At 45.0% G+C, this 21606-nt stretch overlaps 1 protein-coding gene across 41 annotated transcripts in view; it reads left to right on the plus strand.

The window, feature by feature from the left end:
* The first annotated feature begins 373 nt into the window (after nt 1-373).
* RIMS1 (regulating synaptic membrane exocytosis 1) overlaps nt 374-21606 on the plus strand; it is a 350364-nt gene continuing 329131 nt past the window's right edge. For 8 of the 41 annotated variants that reach the window (XM_054820936.1, XM_054820939.1, XM_054820941.1 and 5 more), the window contains exon 1: nt 439-1117. In XM_054820936.1, coding sequence (XP_054676911.1) covers nt 954-1117 — 164 coding nt within the window. In that variant the 5' untranslated portion in view covers nt 439-953. Of the gene's footprint in view, nt 1118-21606 lie in introns of all 41 variants that reach the window. The other 33 variants (XM_054820954.1, XM_054820937.1, XM_054820950.1 and 30 more) reach the window with 9 other exon arrangements.

Here is a 21606-nt window from a genome sequence, read left to right on the forward strand (position 1 = left end):
GGGTGCCACCGACTGGGTGTAAGAAGCATATGAGGAAAGTGCTGAAGCATGGGACCCCAAGGAAGGAACGATCGAACGGTGACAGTGCTGGCTCAAGGCTGCAGCTGGAGCCCCAGGAGCCGAGGGGTGAGCATGGCTCACGCCCGAGGGAGCGGCGACAGCACCGGGAGCCCAGGGTTTCCCCGGCGCCTCAGGCCAGCCCGCAGCAAGCCCGCAGCGCTGCTCGCCAGCCGCTGTCCCCTTCCCACGGGTGGCCCCTGCCTAGGGCGAGACGGCAGCCCCGGCGGGGGACTCCTGCGGTGCGGAAACCTCGAGGAGGACGTGAGGAGGACGGCAGCGCCGGGGCCAACGCCGTGACCGGGCGGCCGCGGGACGAGCGAGAGGGGCGGCGGGGAGAGGCGCGGCCGGCCCGGATCCCCGGCATGGGCAGAGACGGGGGCAGGGGCTGGCAGCGCTGCCGCCCGTGAGGCAGCGGCGGCGCGCCTCGGACTCCGCCTCACCGGCACCGAACTCCCCCTCCCTCCTCCCAGCGCCAGGCTCGCAGCGGCGGAGCATTTCGGCGGCGGCGGCGGCAGCACCCTCCCTTCCCGGCCGGCCCGCGGCGCGCACCGCCCGCCCGCCCCCCCCGCACGCAGCCCGCCAGCGGCGATCCGGAGCCCTCCGCGCCACGGCACCCCCGCCCCGCACGCCCACCGCCGGGAGGATGGGCTGCGGGCGGCGGCACGGCAGCCCCCGAGCTCCCTGAAGCCGCGGAAACAAAGGGAGCAAGCAGCAGCAGCCGGGCCGGGGTGGATGCAAGCAACCATGAAAGGCTGGGTCTCCGCCTCCTTCGCTGCTGCCAGAGAGCTGCCGGCTGCTGCTGCTCGGAGGACTACACTGTGAAGGGGGCGGAGGAGAGGCTGGCTTGGTTTGCCGTGCAAAGGTAGAAGGTGTAAAGGAGAGGCGGAAAGAAAATGTCTTCTTCGGTGGGGCCCCGCGGCCCTCGCCCGCCCACGGTGCCCCCCCCGATGCAGGAGCTGCCCGACCTGAGCCACCTGACAGAGGAGGAGAGGAACATTATCATGGCAGTGATGGACCGGCAGAAAGAAGAGGAAGAGAAAGAAGAGGCCATGCTCAAGTAAGCAGACGCCAGTCATTCATTCATTCAGGCACTCATTCATGCGCCGATCGCCGGCGGGCGGGAGCGGGCGCTGCCACAGCGGGAGCCGACCGGTGCTCGGGGCCAGCCGGCTTCGCCCTGCTCGGCGGGCGGCCCCGCAGGGACCCCTCACCGGGGCTGGCGCTGCGGAGCCCCGGTCCCGCTCCGCTCCCGACCCACAACTTCCACCTCCCCGGCCGTCCTCCCCCACCCCAGGCAGCTCCTCCCGAGGCAGAGCTGCCGGGGGAGCCCGGCACGGCGGGACGGAGCGGGACGGCGGCCCTCCCCGCCCCGAGGGAGCCAGCGGCGGACGGCGGGCGAAGGGGCGGGCGGAAACCCCGACATGGGGGAGAGGGGCGAGGTGGGATTCCTTTGGGGTCCCCAAAACCCCGCCTCTGCCAGGAGGGGCCGCTGGGTGGGGTTTCCCTGCGTGCGGGAGCCTCCGCGGCTGCCGTGCTGCCCCCGCCTGGCTCGGCCTCCGCTACCGCCCGCCGCGGGGCTGAGGCGGCTGCCCCCCACCGCCGCCCTGCCACCCCCCTCCGTCCTCCGTCCTCCCGCCGCCGCCCCGAGCCTCCAGCCGCCGTCTCCGGCCCGCCCGTCCCCTGCTCCCCGGAGGGCAGCGGCTGGGAGGCAGCTCACAGGGCGTTCGTAATTAGGAAATAAATGCGATTAGTCGCACTGCTCGTTATGGAGGGGAAGCGTGCGTGCGTGGTGGCGGGACGGAGGGGGAGTGGGTTTATCCCGCTGCCGGCGGCACAGGGAGGGGTGCGGGGAGCACGGGGTGTGGGTAGGTGCCATGTTTGGAAACCAGGTCCCCACAGCCTCTTTTGAACCTTTTCTCTCTCACCCCCCCCCCCCCATCCTTGCCCAACAGCGCATGTGACCACATTTTCTAGCCTCCTCCGTCAATAGGAGGCTTCAAACGTAACGTTACCAAATTGCCTGCTGCGAGTGATGAGAATAAACAGATTGAAGCTTGTGGCCTGTGGAGGAGAATCAGGGTTTCTCCTCTTCTGACTACCCGTCAGGCCTGTTCGCTCTTGGGGGGAGAAACGGTAGGAGAGGTGACTGGAATAGTGCAAAGCTCTGACGTTACCCAGACCCTCCCCGCCATGGGAGGTGTATCCTTACCTCACTGTCTTCTGGTTGCATACACCTGTGCTTGGAAGGGATGCTCTGAAGGTGTGACGTGATCTGGGTATTTCTTTTGGCAGCATCGGCAATACCCACCTGAGCGATGCGGGTGCCAGCTCTTCCCCGTGGCTTTTCTCTGACTGATGGAGAGTCCAAACCCCCGCAGGCTCCCGACGTCGGCCCCGCGCGCTGCGCGTGGTGAAGCTGGGACAGCTTTTCAGTACATTGCTGTCTCTGTCCCTTCCCATCCGTGCTTGGCTCTGAATTTTTACGGGGGCTACTAGAGGTGATTGCCACGGCGGGTCCTGAGGCCCAGCTGCTCGCATTGCGTATTGCTGAGGAGCTGACCGGGAGCGGGGTGTTTGGATCTCAGTCCAAGACCAAGAGTTCAGTTTGCTGTTGCTGTTCATTGCGCTTGGGGTGTGGCCAGTCTCGGAAGTGGGGTGGTTGAAAGGAGAAATGTGTTGTGAAAATGCATTATATTAGTCCATGTGGGGAAACATCAGTGAAAGATCCCTCCTCGGTTTGTATTTATCAGAAGAAAATTAAATAAAGGAGTAGCTCAAAGGCTCTAAACTACATTTATCCTTCTCCCATTCCTTGTCCTCCAACACAGCTACTTCCCTATAAATATTTAGCTTTTATTCCGTGAAGAAGATTGCTGGTTCTGTGATGATGTTGTAGAGCAATACTATATATCTTACAGTCACTGCAAGAATGAACTTTTGTTGGTAGAGATGGTAATTTCTCAGCTCTGTTTTTGTTAACATGGGGTAGAGGATAAATTTTCCTCCTTTTTTCCCCCCATTTTTTTTCTTCTGCTCTTCTTTTGTATTGGCATTTCTGAATTCTGGACTGATACTTCCTTTTCTGTGAGATTATGGGACTCTTCAGCAGTTTTACTAAATGAATTTAGGACACTTTAAATACAATTTTTAGAAGAGGTCAAAATTGTGCTTTGTGAATTCAATTTGAAATTACTTTATATTACCTTCAAAGGTTTGTGATACCCAAAGTTAAAAGTTTGTTTCCTTACAATAATTCTTTCAAATCATGAGAATAACAGTCTAGGCTCTCCATTGGTCTGAGAAATTGTGATTTTAAATAGTTTTTTTTTTTTAAACAAAGAGCCAAAATTAACAGAAAATACATTGGGAAACTTACAAACCTGTATACTCACTTTAGCTATATTGTTGGTTTTCAAAAATCAGGTCACAGCAAATCGTTTTCATATGGATTATGATTTGACTCTTACAGAGTGCCACTAGGTTTTCTGAGATAGTTTGGCTTTTCTGTATACCAAGCACTTCCTTCCTTTTCAGGACAAGAGTTAGACATATCTTTCCAGAGAGTCACCCTTATAAGTTTGGATTTTGAGACAAGAATTTACTTGCATAATTTTGTAGAGGTTTGTTACAAATATACACTGGTGCTACCCAGATGACACAGCTATATTAGAGAAGTCATATATTGCCACCATCCCTTCCTATTATCTTCAATAAAAGTTTTTCTGATTATCCAAATGTCTCAGCAAAATAGCCACCAGTTTTCATTTAAACCCACCTGGCAGAGAAATGTTTCCGTCTGTAACACCCACATGGGAATCTGTAATGTGAAGCTGGTCTGTGTTGCAAACTAGGCTGCCTTCAATCCTGGACTGATCAGCGGCCGGATACATGCTGTCTCATGAATCATAAGGGCTAAAAAGGGTGCAGCGTTTCTCTCCTGTTCTGGATGTCCTGATAGTTAGCAATAAAAGTTTCTAAAACAGTACTTGTAATTTTCCTTTCCGGCACTCCTCATGGCAGAAAACTGTAGGAAGAGTTATTGGTTAAACTACTGTATTCTTCACATGATGATCATAAAATCGTGGATCCGAGGGAATTTGAGGTGTTTCTGTGAGTAGACAATGGACTTAAGGAGAAGTGAAAGAGATTAGGGTCATCAGTAAAGAGACTGTGTCCCTCTCCTCTGGGTCTGTGTCCCTTTCCTCTGGGTCTGCACCTCTCCGTCTTTCTGAGCCCTGCTTCTGACTCTGAGCTAAGAGCCTTGTAAACCCTCTCTGCCAGTTCATGCTGACATCAGCACGCACTGCAGCGTGCCAGCCTGGGAGCAGGGCGCTGTTACCGGGAGCAGGACCATGGACAATGCGCTGCTTTCGCCGCTTGCACTGCAGAACGCCAGAAGCGCATGCTTCGGTTTGAAACCACCTGCTTGTCTCTTCCCAGGAACTTGCCCTATCTGTCAGTCTGTGGCCCGCTGAGTTTCCTTCAGCAGTCAGGGGCTAACGGAGTTTGTCACACCCTTAGGATAAAGGCATGCAACTTGTACCGGCCAGTGTGACTTTCTTTGTCTAGATATACCTGGTCAGTGGCAGAGACCTCATCCTCCCCTCACCCTTCCAGTATCAGATTTCAAACTGCTGCATCTGGTGTTTGTGGAAGGGGAACATTCTGCTATGCTATGACCTGTTGAATACCTTGGAGCAATGTGTTGAGGAGTTAGGGCTTTTTTAAAGGTTCCTCCTTCTGCTTTTTTAATGAACAGGTGTACCTTGGCATGAAGAACACTTTAACGTTAGCCAGTTGCCTTGAAATTGCCTTTACATCAAATATGGGTTTTGCATTCCTGCTGTAATAGGGGCAGTATCACTAGGTACTCCTGAGAGCACATCCATGCCTTCATGCAGTGAAGTGTGGTCCCTATCTGGCATATGGCACTGGAGACCCAAATCCACATAAGCACTTCAGTGCTTACCTGGCACTAAGTAGAAACTGAGGCACCTTGAGTGCAGTCCATGAGATCTTTCTGTAATGGTGCCCCTGAGAAGCTGCATGTTCCTGTGTGTCCAGGGCATTTAGGACCAGAGCACGTGAGTGCCTTAGCTGCTGAATTGCTTGCTGTCTTACACCTAAGCCTGTTTGGGAGTCACAAACTACGTGGTCATATGCTTAAGTCCCCTGAAAGACCTGACGCTAATGCAGTACCTCTGTAATGCGTACTGATAGTCAGTGCTGAACTCAAAGTGCTGCTGCCACAGCGATAGCTGCTTTCCTAACGTGTAGGGGACAGGCAGTGTTACTGCTTCCAGCTACCTTAGGTGTAATAGCCTGGTAGTTAGGAAGTAGTTACCTAGCCCAGTACACTTGTCAGCCTGAAGAAATTGTATCCTAGACAAGTGCCACTACATTATAATTTAATGGAAATAATTTGGCTCCCCATACAGGAAGAATGCAAAGTTTATGGGCCCAGGAGCCTAACTCAATGTCAAGCCCAATAGGAAGAGCTCTCCTTGCAGAGAAGCTGTCTTGCTCTCATCCTGCATGCTTCTGGTTACCCAGGGCTGTTAATGGAGCCTCTTTAAAAAGAGTCAGAGAAGTTTAAAATACCGAGAGGTCTGGGAGTAGGAAGCAGATCCTCCTCCCTCCCAGCTGAATGATCTCATCTTGGGGCTTTAGAGCTTTGCCTTTTTGTTCCTCTGTGGCTGGGAGAGCTTCACCTTCACCTTTGACAGCAGCATGGAGAGCAGTCTATTGAGTAGGTGGGGCTTTACCATGGTAGACTCAACTCATCCACTCTTGTTTCCCTGTTTCACAATGACTGTGCCAGATTTTGTGGGTATCTCTGAAGACTGTAGTCTCTAGCAACTCTTTTAATTGGAGCTTGGCCTTGCAGACCTAAACTTCTGTGGCTCCTGGATGAATAAATGTTTGCATAGGACAGTGGTAGAATATGCCATGGCCTCCTCTGCAGACTAACTCACATTGGAGGCATTTCTTCCTGCTTTACATGGTAGATACTGTAGCTGAAAGGGATGAGGTTTGTGTTGAGTGGCTGAGGTGTCTAGCCTGAGGTCCAGCTGCTGCCCTACAGGTGACTGATGTGACTAACATTGTGAGGAAGCATGAGAGGGAAAGTTTTCAATGAGGCTGAAGAGAGAAACAAACCATCATTTGTAAAAATGGGAGGAGGGAACATTTTAAAGGAAAAACAGTTTAAAAGTTTAGAGTGTACATTCAAACACTAGATAGCCTGAGACAACTATATTGTTAGTGGCTATAAGGTGCCTTGAAGTGAAACAACCCCAGTTAATATACAGCAAATTTCAGTCATAGACAAATCACAGAACTATATATATTTATATGTATGTACTTAAGCTGAAGTTTGCTTATGTGCAGTTGTGTGCCTGATCTCATTGGGTTAGTTAAGTACTAAGTGCAAACCACAGCAGATGTGAACACAGCCAGTTGAGTTCCAGTTCTGTTTTCCTGAGGACTCTCAGAGCCCAACGGGACCGTACACTGGGACAGCCAAAGCACTCTTCTCCACCCCTGGTGGAACAGTAGCTTATCAAAAGGGGAACAGCTATAAATCAACCTTAGACTAGGTTCCTAGTAACCAGGGCAGTCATTTTCTGGGGCCAATTTAAGAGGGAACAAAAGCTCTTACTACCCTTCTGGTGGTATTTAACAAGACTGTGAAAGTGATTGTTTGCCAAGGCAGTGGCAATAGTAGGAAACTTAACTCAGAGACACGGTAGGTTCTTCGTAGTTTTGTAACTCTAGTTGAGTAGCTTCAGTAGAGAAGCTAGCAGGTACTTGAAACCTTCCCAGATCTTAAGAGAGTTATTTCAAGATTTGCCATGGGAGTGGCAGTTAATAATTAGGGAGAAGTTGATCCTAACACCCTATTTTGACCATCTAGTGTGGTATTCAAAATTGATTTTAGTGGAATTCAGGTCTCTAGAATCAACAGGGATATTGAAGCTGCTCACTTTTCAGGGCTGCCAAATCCTGAAGTCACTTGCTGTTGGTGAGAATCTCTGTTTCAGAGATCATGGGCCATCATGAGGAAATCTGTCTTTATCCTATCTTTAGGATAAAGGATCTAAAGCCTATCTTGAAAAGACAAAGGAGGAATCGAGAGTTCTGGGAACTGGTTGTACTTTTGGTACAAAGGAATTAAAGGACAAAATATATAAACAATACCAAGACTCCCTCCTCTGAATCAGACTCCCTCTTCCTTATTCTTTCCATGGTACCATGAATCTCACTTTCTGTGCAGTGGAGCAGGAGGAATGGAGGATGCCCTCACCTCTACTGCTTGAAAGCCTTTATTTCTTCCTTTGTACTTGAAGGGGTTTGGAACCACCATGTTTCAGGCTCTGCGATGGAGCAGGTAGCAGATTGCAGGTTGCTTACTGTGTGCATGGGTGGTTTAAGCCCCTAGAATCACCCAGACTGACTATTCAAATATTGCCTTGCGGCTCTACACTCAGGCAGTGCCAACTCTGATCCTGACACTTGCGTGTACAAATCTGTAGTGAAACAATTTTAGTCCTGGTGGACTGCAGGAGTCTGGAGATTGTCTAGTCCAACCCCCTACTCAGAGCAGGGCCACCTACAGCCGGTAGCCCAGGACCTTGTGCAGATGGCTTTTGAATATCTCCAAGGATAGAGACGCCACAACCTCTCTGGACAACCTTTTCCAGTATTCAGCCACCCTCACAGTAAAAAGTGTTCCCTGATGTTCAGATGGCACCCCTCATGTTTCAGTTTGTGTCTGTTGCCTCTGGTCCTGTCACTGGGCACCACTGAAAAGAGTTTGGCTCTGTCCTCTTTACTCCTCCCCACTGGGGATCTATGCACATTGTTAAGATCTCCCCGAGCCTTATCTTCTCCAGACTGAACAGTCCCCACTCTTTCAGCCTTTCCTTATGATGTGATGTGCTCCAGTCCCTTAATCGTTTTTATGGCTCTTTGCTGTAGTCACTCCAGTACGTCCATGTCTGTCTTGTACTGAGGAGCCCAGAACTAGACTTAGCATCTAGATGTGGCTTCACCAGTGCTGAGGCAGAGAGGAAAGATCATCTCTCTCGATCTGCTGGCAATGCTTTTTCAATGCAGCCCAGAATGGTGTTGGCCTTCTTTGGTGCAAGGGCACATTGCTGGCTCATGCTCCACTTAGTGTTGACCAGGAATCCTCAGCTGCTTCTCTGCAGAGCTTCTTTCCAGCTGGTTGGCCCCCAGCATGTACTGGTGCATGGGATTATTCCTCTCCTTGTGCGGGACTTGGCATGTCCCTTTATTGAATGTTTTAAAGCTTAAGAGGGAGACCAGTATCTAATGTATTCTCAAATCAGTCTGAGTCATTCAGGGGGAGGATTGCTTGTGGTCACTGCTTCTAGCCCCTTTCTCATTACTGTCCAAGGCCCTCACTCAGAGAGGGAGAGAGAGAATTGAACAGTGCAGAAACTATTATTGCCTTTTGGCCAATGCAAACATCAGAAAGAATTTAACAGCATTTGAGGCTTCAAGTTTTCACCACTCTGAGGGGGAAGGTGTGTCCAGAAAAACATCCTAATCAAAGGAGACAACTGTGGTGACCTCAGAATTGCAAGGAGGATTTTCATGACTTTCAGGGAATTTCAGAGAATTGATAGTGATTTTTAAGTAGGAGGGTGGACTGAGTAGTCCAAGACGACTACTATATACAGTCAAAATGTATTCACAACTGCACACAGTCATGTGGTAAGGCAATTATGAGACAGTCATTGACTGTTCTACAGGGGGCCATCTCACCACCATTGCAGGAGCAGGAGACTGTCAGCAGACAATAGCAGATTCATAGGAATTTCCTCAGAAGCTATAGAAGAGCAGGAAGTGATAGGGGATGACAGGCAGTAGTAAACATCCCTATCATGTTCTAGACATGGGCTTCAGATCAGCATATGTTGACATTTTGGAAGGTCTGAAGTGCAAGATTTTGTCCAGAGCTCTTTTCTGTCCCCAGTTTCAGTGGTTTCTGAACCACTATTCTATTCTGTGCATGTGTCTTCCCACATGATTCTCCACTTGATACAAGAAGCCTCCAAAGCTTCATGCCTGGCTTTGTCTGACATTGCACTAATACTTGCTGACTGAGAAGTCTGTGAGTCTATGAATTCATGGGCATTATCTGTGCCCTGCAGAAGGATGAAGACAAAGACTAGGTGAAAGAACGTGATCTCTGGGAAGAAACTTCTCAAAGTACAGAGTTGTTATAAACCCAGATCTTAAAAGGAATTACGCAGAAGAGACTTTTTCTCTAGAGGGGGAGGGTACTCTCCCATTGGTTGTTTTTCTGGAAAATAGCAGAGGGAGAACAACATTAAGAGAGATTTGAAGTTCTCAGTCTTGTCAATGCCCTTTTATTTCTAAAGACTCGTGAAGAATTTTTTGCATCCTTGGATACAGGAAAGCAACTAACAAAGATGTAGCATGCTTCCTTCATCAGATGGTTACTAAGCATTTTAAGACTTGAACTTAATACCTTAAGAAAAGGCTGTTTAAAAATACTGCTGCCCTTGTATCCAGGCTTGTTGGGATGCAGGCGTTACTGAAGGTGGAAAATGACAAAATTGAAATTTTATTTTTGCTTGCCAATAGGTAGAGCCAGTTATAATTTCTAGTCAATTTTACTTTCTCCTTCACTCTGCCCACTGGTGCCTGCTGCATTTGTCTTCTCCTCCCCTGGGCCTGCCGGTTTTAATTAATAGATGCTCACGTGCAATTATGTTTTGGGGGAAAAACCTTGAGTGCCTACAGTTTGATTCTAATTCCCAGTGGTGATAAAACATATAAGAAAATCTTATGTAATCAGTTACAAACACAGAGTGGTTTCATTCTGCTTTTTGGAAATATTTACATGTAATTTACAGTTACTGGAATGATTTACTCCTGATCATGGCTGTGTGATTTACCCCTGTCAGATCCATATATTGGATCTGTAAGGATGTGGATAGCGTATCAGATCTCTGCATCTGTCAAGAGTTTCAATTCTTTTAGCCCTGCTTTTATATTTCACAGATATGGTAAAATATTATGCAATGTTGATGGTGTTGCCCAGTTTTGGAAACTAGGCAGTAAATGTTAGTCAGAGTTATTTTTGGTTTTCACAACAAACAGCAGAAAAGAATACCACTATCAGTTTGCTTTAATAGTTACTTGGGTAAGACAATTTTCACAATGCGATAGGATAGAATTGTAATTCTTTGTTCTTAAAACTGAAGTAATCATCCTCAAAATTTGATTGCATATCAGATACTTACATCCAGAGAGAGTTTTAAACAAGAAAGCCATGTTCCAAATATATTTTCTGGCACTGTTACAAAGGCAAGAAAAGCTAGTTGCAATTTTCAGAATAATGACACACACAAAACCATTCATATTCTTGCCATTTTAGAGGCATGAAGAGACACGACACGATGAATAGCTGTTTCCAGACAGTTCTAGATTGAATTAGGACATCTATTTTGGCACTCATTTCTGAGTTTGTTCACATCAGGTGTGTCTTATTTTCAGTGTCAGGACTTTGTGCACTTTGCTTATGATAAGCCTTGTTAATACTACTGAAGAGAGGGGATCGTGTCTGCCTGTGTATGTTATTTTCAGGTATCTGTAATAAAAATGGGTAGTGTTTGAAATCACCTAATTTTTTGGTTGGGCTTTCCTATGTTAAGCCCTCTTGGAATCACTGAAGATCAGTGTATGCTCTGAGAGTTGCTTTTTGCTCAGGGGTGAACCTAGCACATGGAGCTACACTTTTTAATGATGACAGCGGTGGATCTAGCAAGTTAACTGTTAAATTTTAAGGATCTGTGGTGTAACCAAAGAATATTTTTTTCTGTATTTTGGGCTTTAGATAAACACTAAATTCTAGTTAAAATAGTGGTTTAAAATGCCTTGCATCAAAATACAGTTATTTACTTTAAGGTCCTTAATTGAAAGTTATTTTTTTAAACTTCATTATGTGAAATTTATTAGGACATTACTCATGAATGCAGCACAGCCCAACCATGCTATTTTAGTGTAAGTAGCATTGTATTGCAGAGAAAAAAGTCTACTACTCTTCCAGCAAGAAACAGAGCGCTCTGTTTGTTCTGAGAATTGCTGATGGAAGTCTTCCCATGCTTGAATGACCTAAGTGTGAAGTGTCTTCTCAAGTGTTTCTCTTGACTACCAATACTGCATACTCTGAATTGATCAAACAAAGAAATTACGTACCCCAAAAGTCTATCTACATCTTATATGAGTAGGTCTAATGAAAGATACTACATATTTTTACAAACTTAATTTGGCCTATGAGCTTAGCAAGCATTACAAGTTTCGTAGCCACTGCTCATGAAGATTTTGTCTACATTTTTGTAAAATATATATTAATTCTAAAGTCTTTGACTATACTGTAAAGGCTTCAAAATCATATCAGTAAACTAGGATTTTGTAATATTTATATTGATACGTCATTCTCTTTCCAGATATTTAGCAAGCCTACAGTCGTATACTACACAAACAATCCAAAGATTTAACTATGGGCTATTTGCATCAGTACGTATTAATCATGTGGAAGTATTCTACAGATCAAATGATTAGTAATAGGACTTTTGAGAGAAATGACAATGAAGCAGTTTATGTAACAAAAGGCCATTTTGGAACTGAATATTTGAATATGTTTAGTTGTGTTTTGAGCCATGATTTGTTAGTATAACTGTTTTCTTTTGACAGTTCCACTGGTTTTGGAAAAAGCATCAAGACCTATGCAAAATCAGACATAGTAGCTGTCTGAGCTTTCTAATCTTTTCTTTACACAATTTTTTCAGCACTTGCATGTACTAAGAAAGCAGTCAGGGTAATTTTTCATTTATATTCATTATTCTCTAGGTTTTTAATTAGCCTTTCATATGAAGTTGTGTTCAAAATAAAGTCATTGCACTTTTGCATATTTACAGTATTAACGTTAGAATCATTTTGACATTTGACATCAGGAGACTAAATTTTGTACTGATTAAATGAAATTTCACAGATGTAGATGAAAACATAATGTGAAAGCTTTGGTGGTAAAAGGACATGAACAATCTATGAGTATTTAAGCTACTTTAGGTCATCAGTCTCCTTGGTACTGTTATTTATTGCAAAGATTTTGACATTGCATGACAAACTTCAGCTATACAGTTTAATGTTCTGCTGGCTATGTGTTTTAGCTGTAGATGTAGAACAGGAAGGCAGCTGGCTGATGGAGTGCACGGTGCATGAGGCTAGGCAGTTGAGAAGAAAGAACAGAATTTATGAGTACTCTAGATCATCCTAGTTTAACCCTATTGATTTTGGCCCTGGAATCCACCTGCAAAGTATCAGGGTAATGGGTTTGCACTTTATGGGTGAGAATTAGAAGAGATTTTGTATGTATATGTGTGCTTGTGCCTAAGAATATGGAACCAGACTGTACGGAAATATGTACAAGTTGTTTTATGGACTTTAATTACAACATTATGTTGCTTGGCATCGCTTAAATTATGCAGAGTGCATTGGTGAAATTTGTTAAGGAGCTGAAAATTTGGAACAATTTTGCCTGCAGTCGTATTACGGGGACAGGTGACACAGCTGAACAAGTTGCTGCCATGGCCCAGCAAAACATTATACTGCTGTAGTCCTGTGCCTCTGCTGAGTTTGATTAACTTCGGTGAATCTCTGCCTTGGAACGAGTGCCACTGGAAGAACATCTGTTAACTGGAGTAAGACTCAAGTGCTGTTGAGCCTGTTTAGATGGGATATGTCCTTGTAAGTCTTGTATTTTGCAGAAAGAAGTACAGTTTTCTCAAATGCATTCAGTAACTGTTCAGTTACCCCCAAGATTTATGTAGAATTACTTTCACTTTTCTGAAGTTTACTGCTTCAGAAAAGTAAAACCAAGGCATGGCTACCTACATTTCTGCAAAAAACCCCAAACCATTTATCACTGATCAAAAGTGTATCTGTATTATTTTAAATTACTTTGTGCTCTGTGTACCCCTAATTTCCTGCAGTCTTAATTGCATATTTTGTTTTCCTTTGTTTTCTCCAAAAAGCTGTTTTTCAATATACTCATAGAAGGGAACTGTATTCACTCAGAGGTGGAGATTGCAGAGTTATATGAATTGATTCTGACAGTGTATATGTAAAAAGTGTGTAAATTCCTTTGAGATTAAATGCACAGTACATTTATCTTATATTTCAGAGCAAAATTAGATATTGATTTTTTAATGAGAAATCTATTCTAAGAATATAGAACCTCACTAACATATTATGATTCTTGTATTTTGTGTTTTTAGATGATTTGATATTGATTGTAGTTTTTAAATTTAAAAGCTCTTGCATTTATAAGCAAAATCTCTTCATAATTTATTTTGCTTTTTTTTTAAAAAAACCCCTACATTAGCTTAAAGCAAAACATCCTCCCTTAGAAAAGTCTTTGTCAAACAATTATAGCACTCACCGTAAAATAACTTTCAGCAGGAACTGTTTGGACTGGACTGACCAGTACAGGGAATCGGCAGTGAATTTATAGGTTTGTTCATCTGTAACATCCCTTTTTCTGGTGGGGAAGTTTCAAGTTCTAAGCTTGTCCCTGTCTGAACAGGTTTAAATGGTCCATGTGGAAAAGGAGCTGGGGAGTTCTAGTTGCATGGCAGAGGAGACAGTGCTCTCTCTTTCATCCAGCCAAGGTGATCTGATTCTTTCTTTCCTGGTATTTATCCTGTGTGGGATCAAAAATAAATAAAAAAGCTAAGGTTTCCTTGAGGTAAAGTAAAATTAATTGAAGTTAACAACATGAGGAAAGAATCTTGAGGAGAACAGCAACAACAGTAGTGCTTCCTATTATGGAGGGGGTTTGTCCTCTTATTTTTACGGGGTTTGCAGTTTGGCAATGCTTTCAGCTCTCCCCTTGCAGAATTTATGGTCAAGTAGGCTTTTTTCTGTCTGCATTTAAGTGTTTGCCATATTTCTCTGAAATCAAGTCCTTGTCAGAGTGATTCATGGTTTCTGTCACCTTCCATTGGATTACTGCAACATACTGTACATGGGATTACCCTTGAAAACCGTCCTGCTGATCTCATACTGTGCCTTTTCATTTTTCCCTCTGCTTCCTATTGCATGTATTTCAGCTTAAAGCAGAGCCTTCCTTCCTGTGTACTGGCAGATGAATGGAGGTCAACTGAGACCGCAGAGGAAAGCCTTCTTGAAGTAGAGAAGACAGGGAACTTCCTCACGCAGCTTTAATGGAGGGGCCCTAAATTTAAGAGCTTTCTATGAAAGCCAAAGTTTGATGCGAGGGCAACTCGCTCGTTATGTGAAAGCTGCAGAGGTGGAAAGGAGCTAATCTTCCTGGCAATTTACTTAACGGTGTAAAACACCAGGTGTTAAATTTTGAAGACAGGCCCTTGCATGTCTGGCATTCATAAATAAACCAAGAAAATCAATAAGTGACTTCGGCAACTGCCACCCTTTTGACTCCCTTGTCAGAGGCCGAGAACTGAATGAACAAGAAAATTAAAAGTGTTTTCCCTGAAGGAAAAGGAAAAGTAGTTTTTCCTCCAGGCTAAAGCTGAGGCCACTGAGAGTATGGGAAAGCTTTTTTTGCTGTGTTGTTACCATAGTTTGTCTGAATCTAGCAGTCTGCAGTATTTAAACTGTGAAGTTGTACCCTTCTTATTTGATACTCAAGATGTTTGTCTTTCAGAGAGCTGCACCCCAGGACTGTCACCCTCCTATTTTTTATTAGTTCCCAAAATATTTTTTGTTACATTTTTAAACCTGAAAAGTACTACTACTGTCTATTCACTAGAAGACAGTTCAAATTACGCTCCGTAATACTGTAGTGCTTCCCAGTTGAATTCTAAACCAATTTAGGGTGCGTGCGTCTTTATCTCATAATATATTTTTCACTAAGGCTTTCAACTTTACTTACCTTCCAGATGTTTAAATCATCGTGGTTACACTGATGTATATTACTTATATATCTTACCTATTATACACAATATATCCAGTACATCAGAATTAAATCTGTAATATTTTAGGAACATGTGTAGTTGTTTTTTTCCTCATTCCAGGCATTATAATCTTGCTTGATAAAAGAAAATCCTAGAGAAATCAGGTTGACTTGAAGAGCCATTCTACATGTATTAAATTGCATTTCTGTTTAAGGTGACATTCCTGCAAAACTGTAAGGAAACTGCAGTTTTCAGTGCAAATGTCATGCTCAGTTCATAAAATGTGGATAAGAGGACAAACTGCGGTCGGCGTTGAGAGATACGGAGCACTGTCCAGCTCTGCCTGTGCTGTCCATGGGGCTATGGTGACAGCACAGAAGCTGTGCTTGTGTCTCCTGGCGTGGGGGGCTCATTGCCTAAACACAGGTGTCTGGTACTATTTGAGATGTCCAGTGGTACCCCTCCTTGTCTTCAGGAGGGAGGAAAGGGTGGGAAGCTGGGGACTGTGTTAAATCAAGTTTTGCAGCAGTGGGCAGCAGGGAATGAAGGGAGCTGGGGAGCAGGCGGTGGTTCCTGGAGCTGACTGGCACGGAGCTCCCTCGGGCACATCATGGATGGGTATTTCCTCAGCTGGAAGCGGTCCCTGGACCATCTGGGTTTCATTGCTGGACATAGACAGCAATGGCAAAAGCTTCAGCTTGGTCGACGGGTCTGATTGTGTTTTTCAGACCTGTGCAACAGCCTGCCACTTTCTCCACATCCCTCCTGTGGGATTTCTGAGATCACTATTTTTCCTTCGGGGATCTCTCATTTCTCAAAATAATATTATGGCTGTTGAGGTAAAAGCATGTTTCCCTCCACTTGAGAAGCAGTACCTTTTGAATGCGAATTATCACTAAAATGCCATCAATGAAAATGAGATACTTTGATAAAATCCTTATTCTATCTTACTGGGTTAATCCTGTGTCTCATACTAGCTAAGGTGTTCTAAATGTCCTCACAAGGTAACCACCAGACTAATGAGAAAAGACTACAAAACGGTCAGCATTTTGCATTGTGCTGGCAAGGCTGCTCACTAGAAAAACTATGGTTGCTTAGTTGCCGTGTGAGAGGAAAAATGAGGGGAGGAGAAGATGAGAATGAGGGCTGTAGCCTTGTGAAGGACAGCAGGAAAGGGGAAAGTACGCGGCAAGTGAGCGGGAAACCATAAAAAAGTGCACATCCCCTGAGGCACAAAAAGTTCGACTCAGGGCATACAGGCGGGTCTGTGGGGATCAGAGAGAGGAGGAATATATGACAGGGGAGAGATGTGAGGGAAGGCTGGAATTAGTGGGTATGGGAGCCTGGAAGTAGGCTGTGAGTGATGCAGCTGCCTATTTGTCTAGTGCAGAACAAGTGTAAAATAGCACTTCTGCACACTGGGAATTGGGTAATGAAAAGTGATGGATCCTTTGGTAGCAGACCTGGGACTTGTGTATTTATGTGTCTGTTTCACTTTGGGTTTGAACTGGAGATGGTTAAGCACACAAATCGGGAGGAGGTGAACATTTATTTTCCGTGTGAAAATAAATATGTTGGAAAGCAAGTAGGAAATACAAAGGTTCAGAAATGCTCGGAGTGTGAGCCAGCCTCATGACTGTGGAGAGAGGGGTCTGAGTCATGAGGTTCAGACACTTGGGGCTTGGCAGAGCTGCTTTCCCGGATCTCGGCAGGCTCGGATGGTGCAGCGAGAGCATCCGGAAACACAGGGTAGCTTGACCAAAGAAGGAACTGGACACCTCGGTGCATTTGAATTCAATGTTCCCAGAAAATCAGCACTTTATAGTGTTACCTAACAACTCTTGGGCTGCCTCTAAGATTCTCTTTGAAAGGTAGGTCCATGTAAGAGATCTGGTCTGATTTAACAAGGAGGGTGGTTAGGTCTCCTCCTTGTTTGTAGCAGAGGACTTGGAAACCCATCTCAGCCACATCTTAAGAGTTCTTAAACCTGACAGTAGTAATGCAAATTATTATTTTTCAAAACAATTTGCTGTGTTAATTCAGTCTCAGAATTTTTGAGGCCTTTGAATATTTGGAATTTGCTTTAATCTTATTACTTACAAGAAGAGTGCTTCTTCTGGTTAGGATAGAGCCCCTGCTGTCATGGGAGCTGTATGACAGAGGGTTGTGGAAGGGCCCCGCACCAGTTTGCCTTCCTAACAGAGTAAGCAGACAAAAGGGAGATGAGCTATAAAGAGCACAAGTAGATGAGCTGTAAGGCAGCACAAAATGTTGTGTTAGTCTCAGGGTTTATAGGCAGAGTGCCATGTCCCCTGCATCTGTCCAGCCTTGTCATCTCCAGCCTGACATATTGGAGGTTGTGTGCATGTACATATTAATCTGTGCAGGCTCGGTGCCTGAGGGAATGGTGTGTGTTTGTGTGTTTTTGTTTTTAATTAAAGGTGGCATCTCAGCTTTTTGGGTGGGTGAAGAATGGAGTGAAAAGGAATCAGCTGAACGGAAAGAAGAAGGAGTAAAGGATGTTGAAGTTTGAGGTGAGGGTGCTAGTACAGCTGAAAGACTGAGCAGGCGAGAAGAAAGGAGAACAACTGGGGCAGAGAGATCACTGTGCAGCAGAGACCTTAATCAAAACCACAGAAAGTGCTCTGAATGTGTAAAGGTCTCTGCTTTGCTGAATCAGCAGCTGCTCTTGGATGGGAAATCTTGCTGGTACTTTTCTCTAGTTTTTCCCCAGTACCACACTCTGGTGGGTAGGGATAACTCTTCGGTCCCCAGGCAGTGTGTGGACATCTCTGTGGACATCTCTGTGGTGTGTATGTGTGTGCGTCTGTACACGTGCATATTGTATATAGTGATATTGGAGACAGCATTAGAAAACTTTGCCTCAGTATTTAAGGTAAGCCTCATAGGCTGCATAGTGTCAATTGGAATGAGCAAACATGGTGGTAGGCAGTTTTATTTTACTCCCTGTGCTCTTTGGTGTTGGGAGCCTGCTTGGCCACTTGTAGCACTGATCCCACCACCTGGAATATCTGGCTGTTCCTCTCTGCATTTCCCCCAGTGGCACAATGGAAAGGGAGGGGAGAGAGGAAACAGCATCTAAATCCTATAGAGGTGGCATAGAAGTCTCTGCCTTGATCCTGCACCACCTGATCCTACATCCTCTGAAACAGCTGGAAAGGGGAAGAGGAGCATTTCCAGCTCTTCATTGCCCTTTGTTTCTCACTGTAGAAGACCCTTTTTGGCTACAGTATGAACCTTACTTTCACATTTAAAGACTGTCACACAGTAATACCTTGGTTAACACAGAAGTAAACCTTGACTCTCCTGGGCTGGTCTAGCTCTTTCTTTTCTAGATGTTGGAGAAAGTAATGAGTTTAGATAAGCAGTAGTATCATCTTGTGTCTTGGCAGCCAGAAGATGGATATGACAGAGGCAAAGAAGTGTATCAGTGCTACATTTGGGAGGGGTAACTGCAACAGACAGTCTTTGCACTAAACTTAAGTTTTGGCTGTTTTGGATGGCCTTAAGAATAGAAGGATGTGGACTTCAATATGGAACAGGTGTCTGCCGCAGTGTGCTTGGTGAGGGATGCACAATGAAATCTCAAACTGCAATACATGTAATCAAGTCTTCACAGCTACACAAGCAAACATTATTGTTCACAGACTGCTGCTGACCACAAGTGTGCACACAAAGAGGCAGCACCCTCCTCCCCCAACCCCCCCCAAAAAAAACCTAAGCTCTTGAATGTGTGATATTCATTAGCCAAAAAAAAAAAAAAAAGGAGAAGGTGGGGGAGATGGAGGAGAGAGAAACAAGTAAGTAGATTTGCCAGGGAAGCAGATTGAGTGAGCTAGGATGTCCTGGGGGTTGTACTGAGGAAAGAGATAGGTATTTCAAATCTGAGATATGTTGTAGCTTGGGACTGACAGTTTTATATTTCTTCCCCAAATTACAGAATAAACATTCTGATAGAAAAAAAATTTTGACATCATCTACTTGGTTTATCAGTGATATCTTGCTTCTGTACCCACATGTGTCTGCTAATTTTGAAATTCAGAGTTTCAAGAAGTCAGGATATGGGAGTGATGCTGTGATACAGACATATCTTAGTGGTCATCCATCGCAAGAGCAGGGTGATGAATGATACTATTCTTCTGAAAACATCAATTTTCCCCTTTCTTTTAAATTAATGTGGAATACCTGAATGGTAACAGTACTTGATATTGAGTTGTCTAACCACAACTGATAGGCAATACCCAGAGCATGTGCCGGGATCCAGCAGTTCTGGAGGGGTCACTTTAAGAGGATTTAATGATTCATTTCCCACATCTTCATTTCTTTTGGTTGAACTTTGAGGGTAAAGATTTGCCAGAAGTGCTAACTGTGATGGAAGTTTGCTAATTCAGCTGTGTGTTTGCCAGAAATTACAATCAGGAGTATCTGATTTTTTTCAAAGGTGCACTGCGCTGCTGAGTATAACTGTAGCTGGAAGACTTCTGGCAGCCCGTAATGAATGTCAGGAGCAATTATCAATCATTGTCATCCAGAAAATTTGTCATTGTTCTGCTAGTGCTACTCTGAGATTCCTACTTCTTGATTTCACCTTAAGAAAGAATCAGTCTGGATGTGAAGTTATTGGATGGAGACTTGGGATACAATTAACCTTTGTGTGCTGCCACTCTCGAGAAGCTGGAGTCCGCCTGTACCTCAGGTCTGCATTCGTTAAATTGAGATAATGCTTTTCTCTTCCCTTCAGTTGTCCATCTTCTTTCTTCACATCATTTCTCATCTTTGTGACGCTCCTTTTCTATGTGTTTGGATAGTCTCCAGGCTTCGCTCCCGGGAATCCGTGGTCTCAGCAGAGGTCTCAGGACGCAGTGCTGCAAGGCAAAGCAATAATAATAATAAATCCAAATAACTCGCTTTGTTGATATCTGCAGCTGGGTCTGACTTCACTTTCTGTACCAAAATTGGAACTGTGTTTGGGGTTCTTCTATAAGGACTGCTGCCTCCTGGATAGTGAAGCCTCATCCTTTGTTCAAGGTGATAATTTCCTAAGAATCAGACATGAATACAAATCATTTTGGCAAAGGAAGATATAAATCTACTGTATAGGATACACAATACAAGGAATTACTCTTACAATGGTAGTTTAACAGCAGGTCCAACACTTTGTGCTCATGAGAAAGGTTTGTGTTTGCTACTTTTAAACTTGGATATTTCATGTGGTTAACTCAGCTAGGTAACACATCTTCTACATAGGCACAACTTCGTCATTTACCACAATGTATTGCTGAGAATACCCTTGAATCTCTCCACTTACTTTTTCTGTCCAAAGTTGGCCATGCAGCTCAGCGATGTACCCAAATGCTGTTTTAATAAAGAGGCACAGATCATGTTGTGTGGTTTTGATGTGTGTACTCCTTGCACGTTGTGAAGTTATTTGTGACTGCATACAGATTTGAAACACTTAATGAGCAGCGTTTCTTCGTGTGTTGAAATTTCATGCTTGGTGTCTGATGACAGGGATTTTATTCACTGCATGAACAGGGAGTGTATTTAACAAAAGTCTATTTGCATAAAAATGTACTCCATGAGAACATCATAGAATCATAGACTCATTTAGGTTGAAAAAGACCTTTAAGATCATCAAGTCCAACCGTTAACCTAGCACTGCCAAGTCCACCACTAAACCATGTCCCTAAGCACCACATCTACACGTCTTTTAAGTACCTCCAGGGATGGTGACTCAACCACTTCCCTGGGCAGCCTGTTCCAGTGCTTGATAACCCTTTTGGTGAAGAAATTTTTCGTAATATCTAATCTAAACCTCCCCTGGAATGACTTGAGGCTGTTTCCTCTTGTCCTTTCACTAGTTACTTGGGAGAGGTGACCAACACCCACCTGGCTACAACCTCCTTTCAGGTAGTTGTAGAGAGCGATAAGGTCTCCCCTCAGCCTACTTTTCTCCAGGCTAAACAACCCCAGGTCCCTCAGCTGCTCCTTATAAGACTTCTGCTCTAGACCCTTCACCAGCTTTGTTGCCCTTCTCTGGACACGCTCCAGCACCTCAATGTCTTTCTTGTACTGAGGGGCCCAAAACTGAACACAGTACTCAAGGTGTGGCCTCACCAGTGCCGAGTACAGGGGGATGATCACTTCCCTACTCCTGCTGGCCACACTGTTTCTGATACAAAAGCCAGGATGCTGTTGGCCGCCTTGGCCACCTGGGCACACTGCTGGCTCATATTCATCTGGCTGTCGACCAACACCCCCAGGTTCTTTTCCTCTGGGCAGCTTTCCAGCCACTCTTCCCCAAGCCTGTAGCATTGCATGGGGTTGTTGTGACCGAAGCACAGGACCCAGCACTGAGCCTTGTTGAACCTCATACAGCTGGCCTCAGCCCATGGATCCAGCCTGTCCAGATCCCTCTGTAGAGCCTTCGTGCCCTGAAGCAGATCAACAGTCCTTCCAAACTTGGTGTTGTCTGCAAACTTACTGAGAGTGCAGTTGATCCCCTTGTCCAGATCATCGATAAAGATAC

The sequence above is a fragment of the Grus americana genome, chromosome 3 (assembly GCF_028858705.1).
Source record: "Grus americana isolate bGruAme1 chromosome 3, bGruAme1.mat, whole genome shotgun sequence".
Classification (NCBI taxonomy): domain Eukaryota; kingdom Metazoa; phylum Chordata; class Aves; order Gruiformes; family Gruidae; genus Grus; species Grus americana.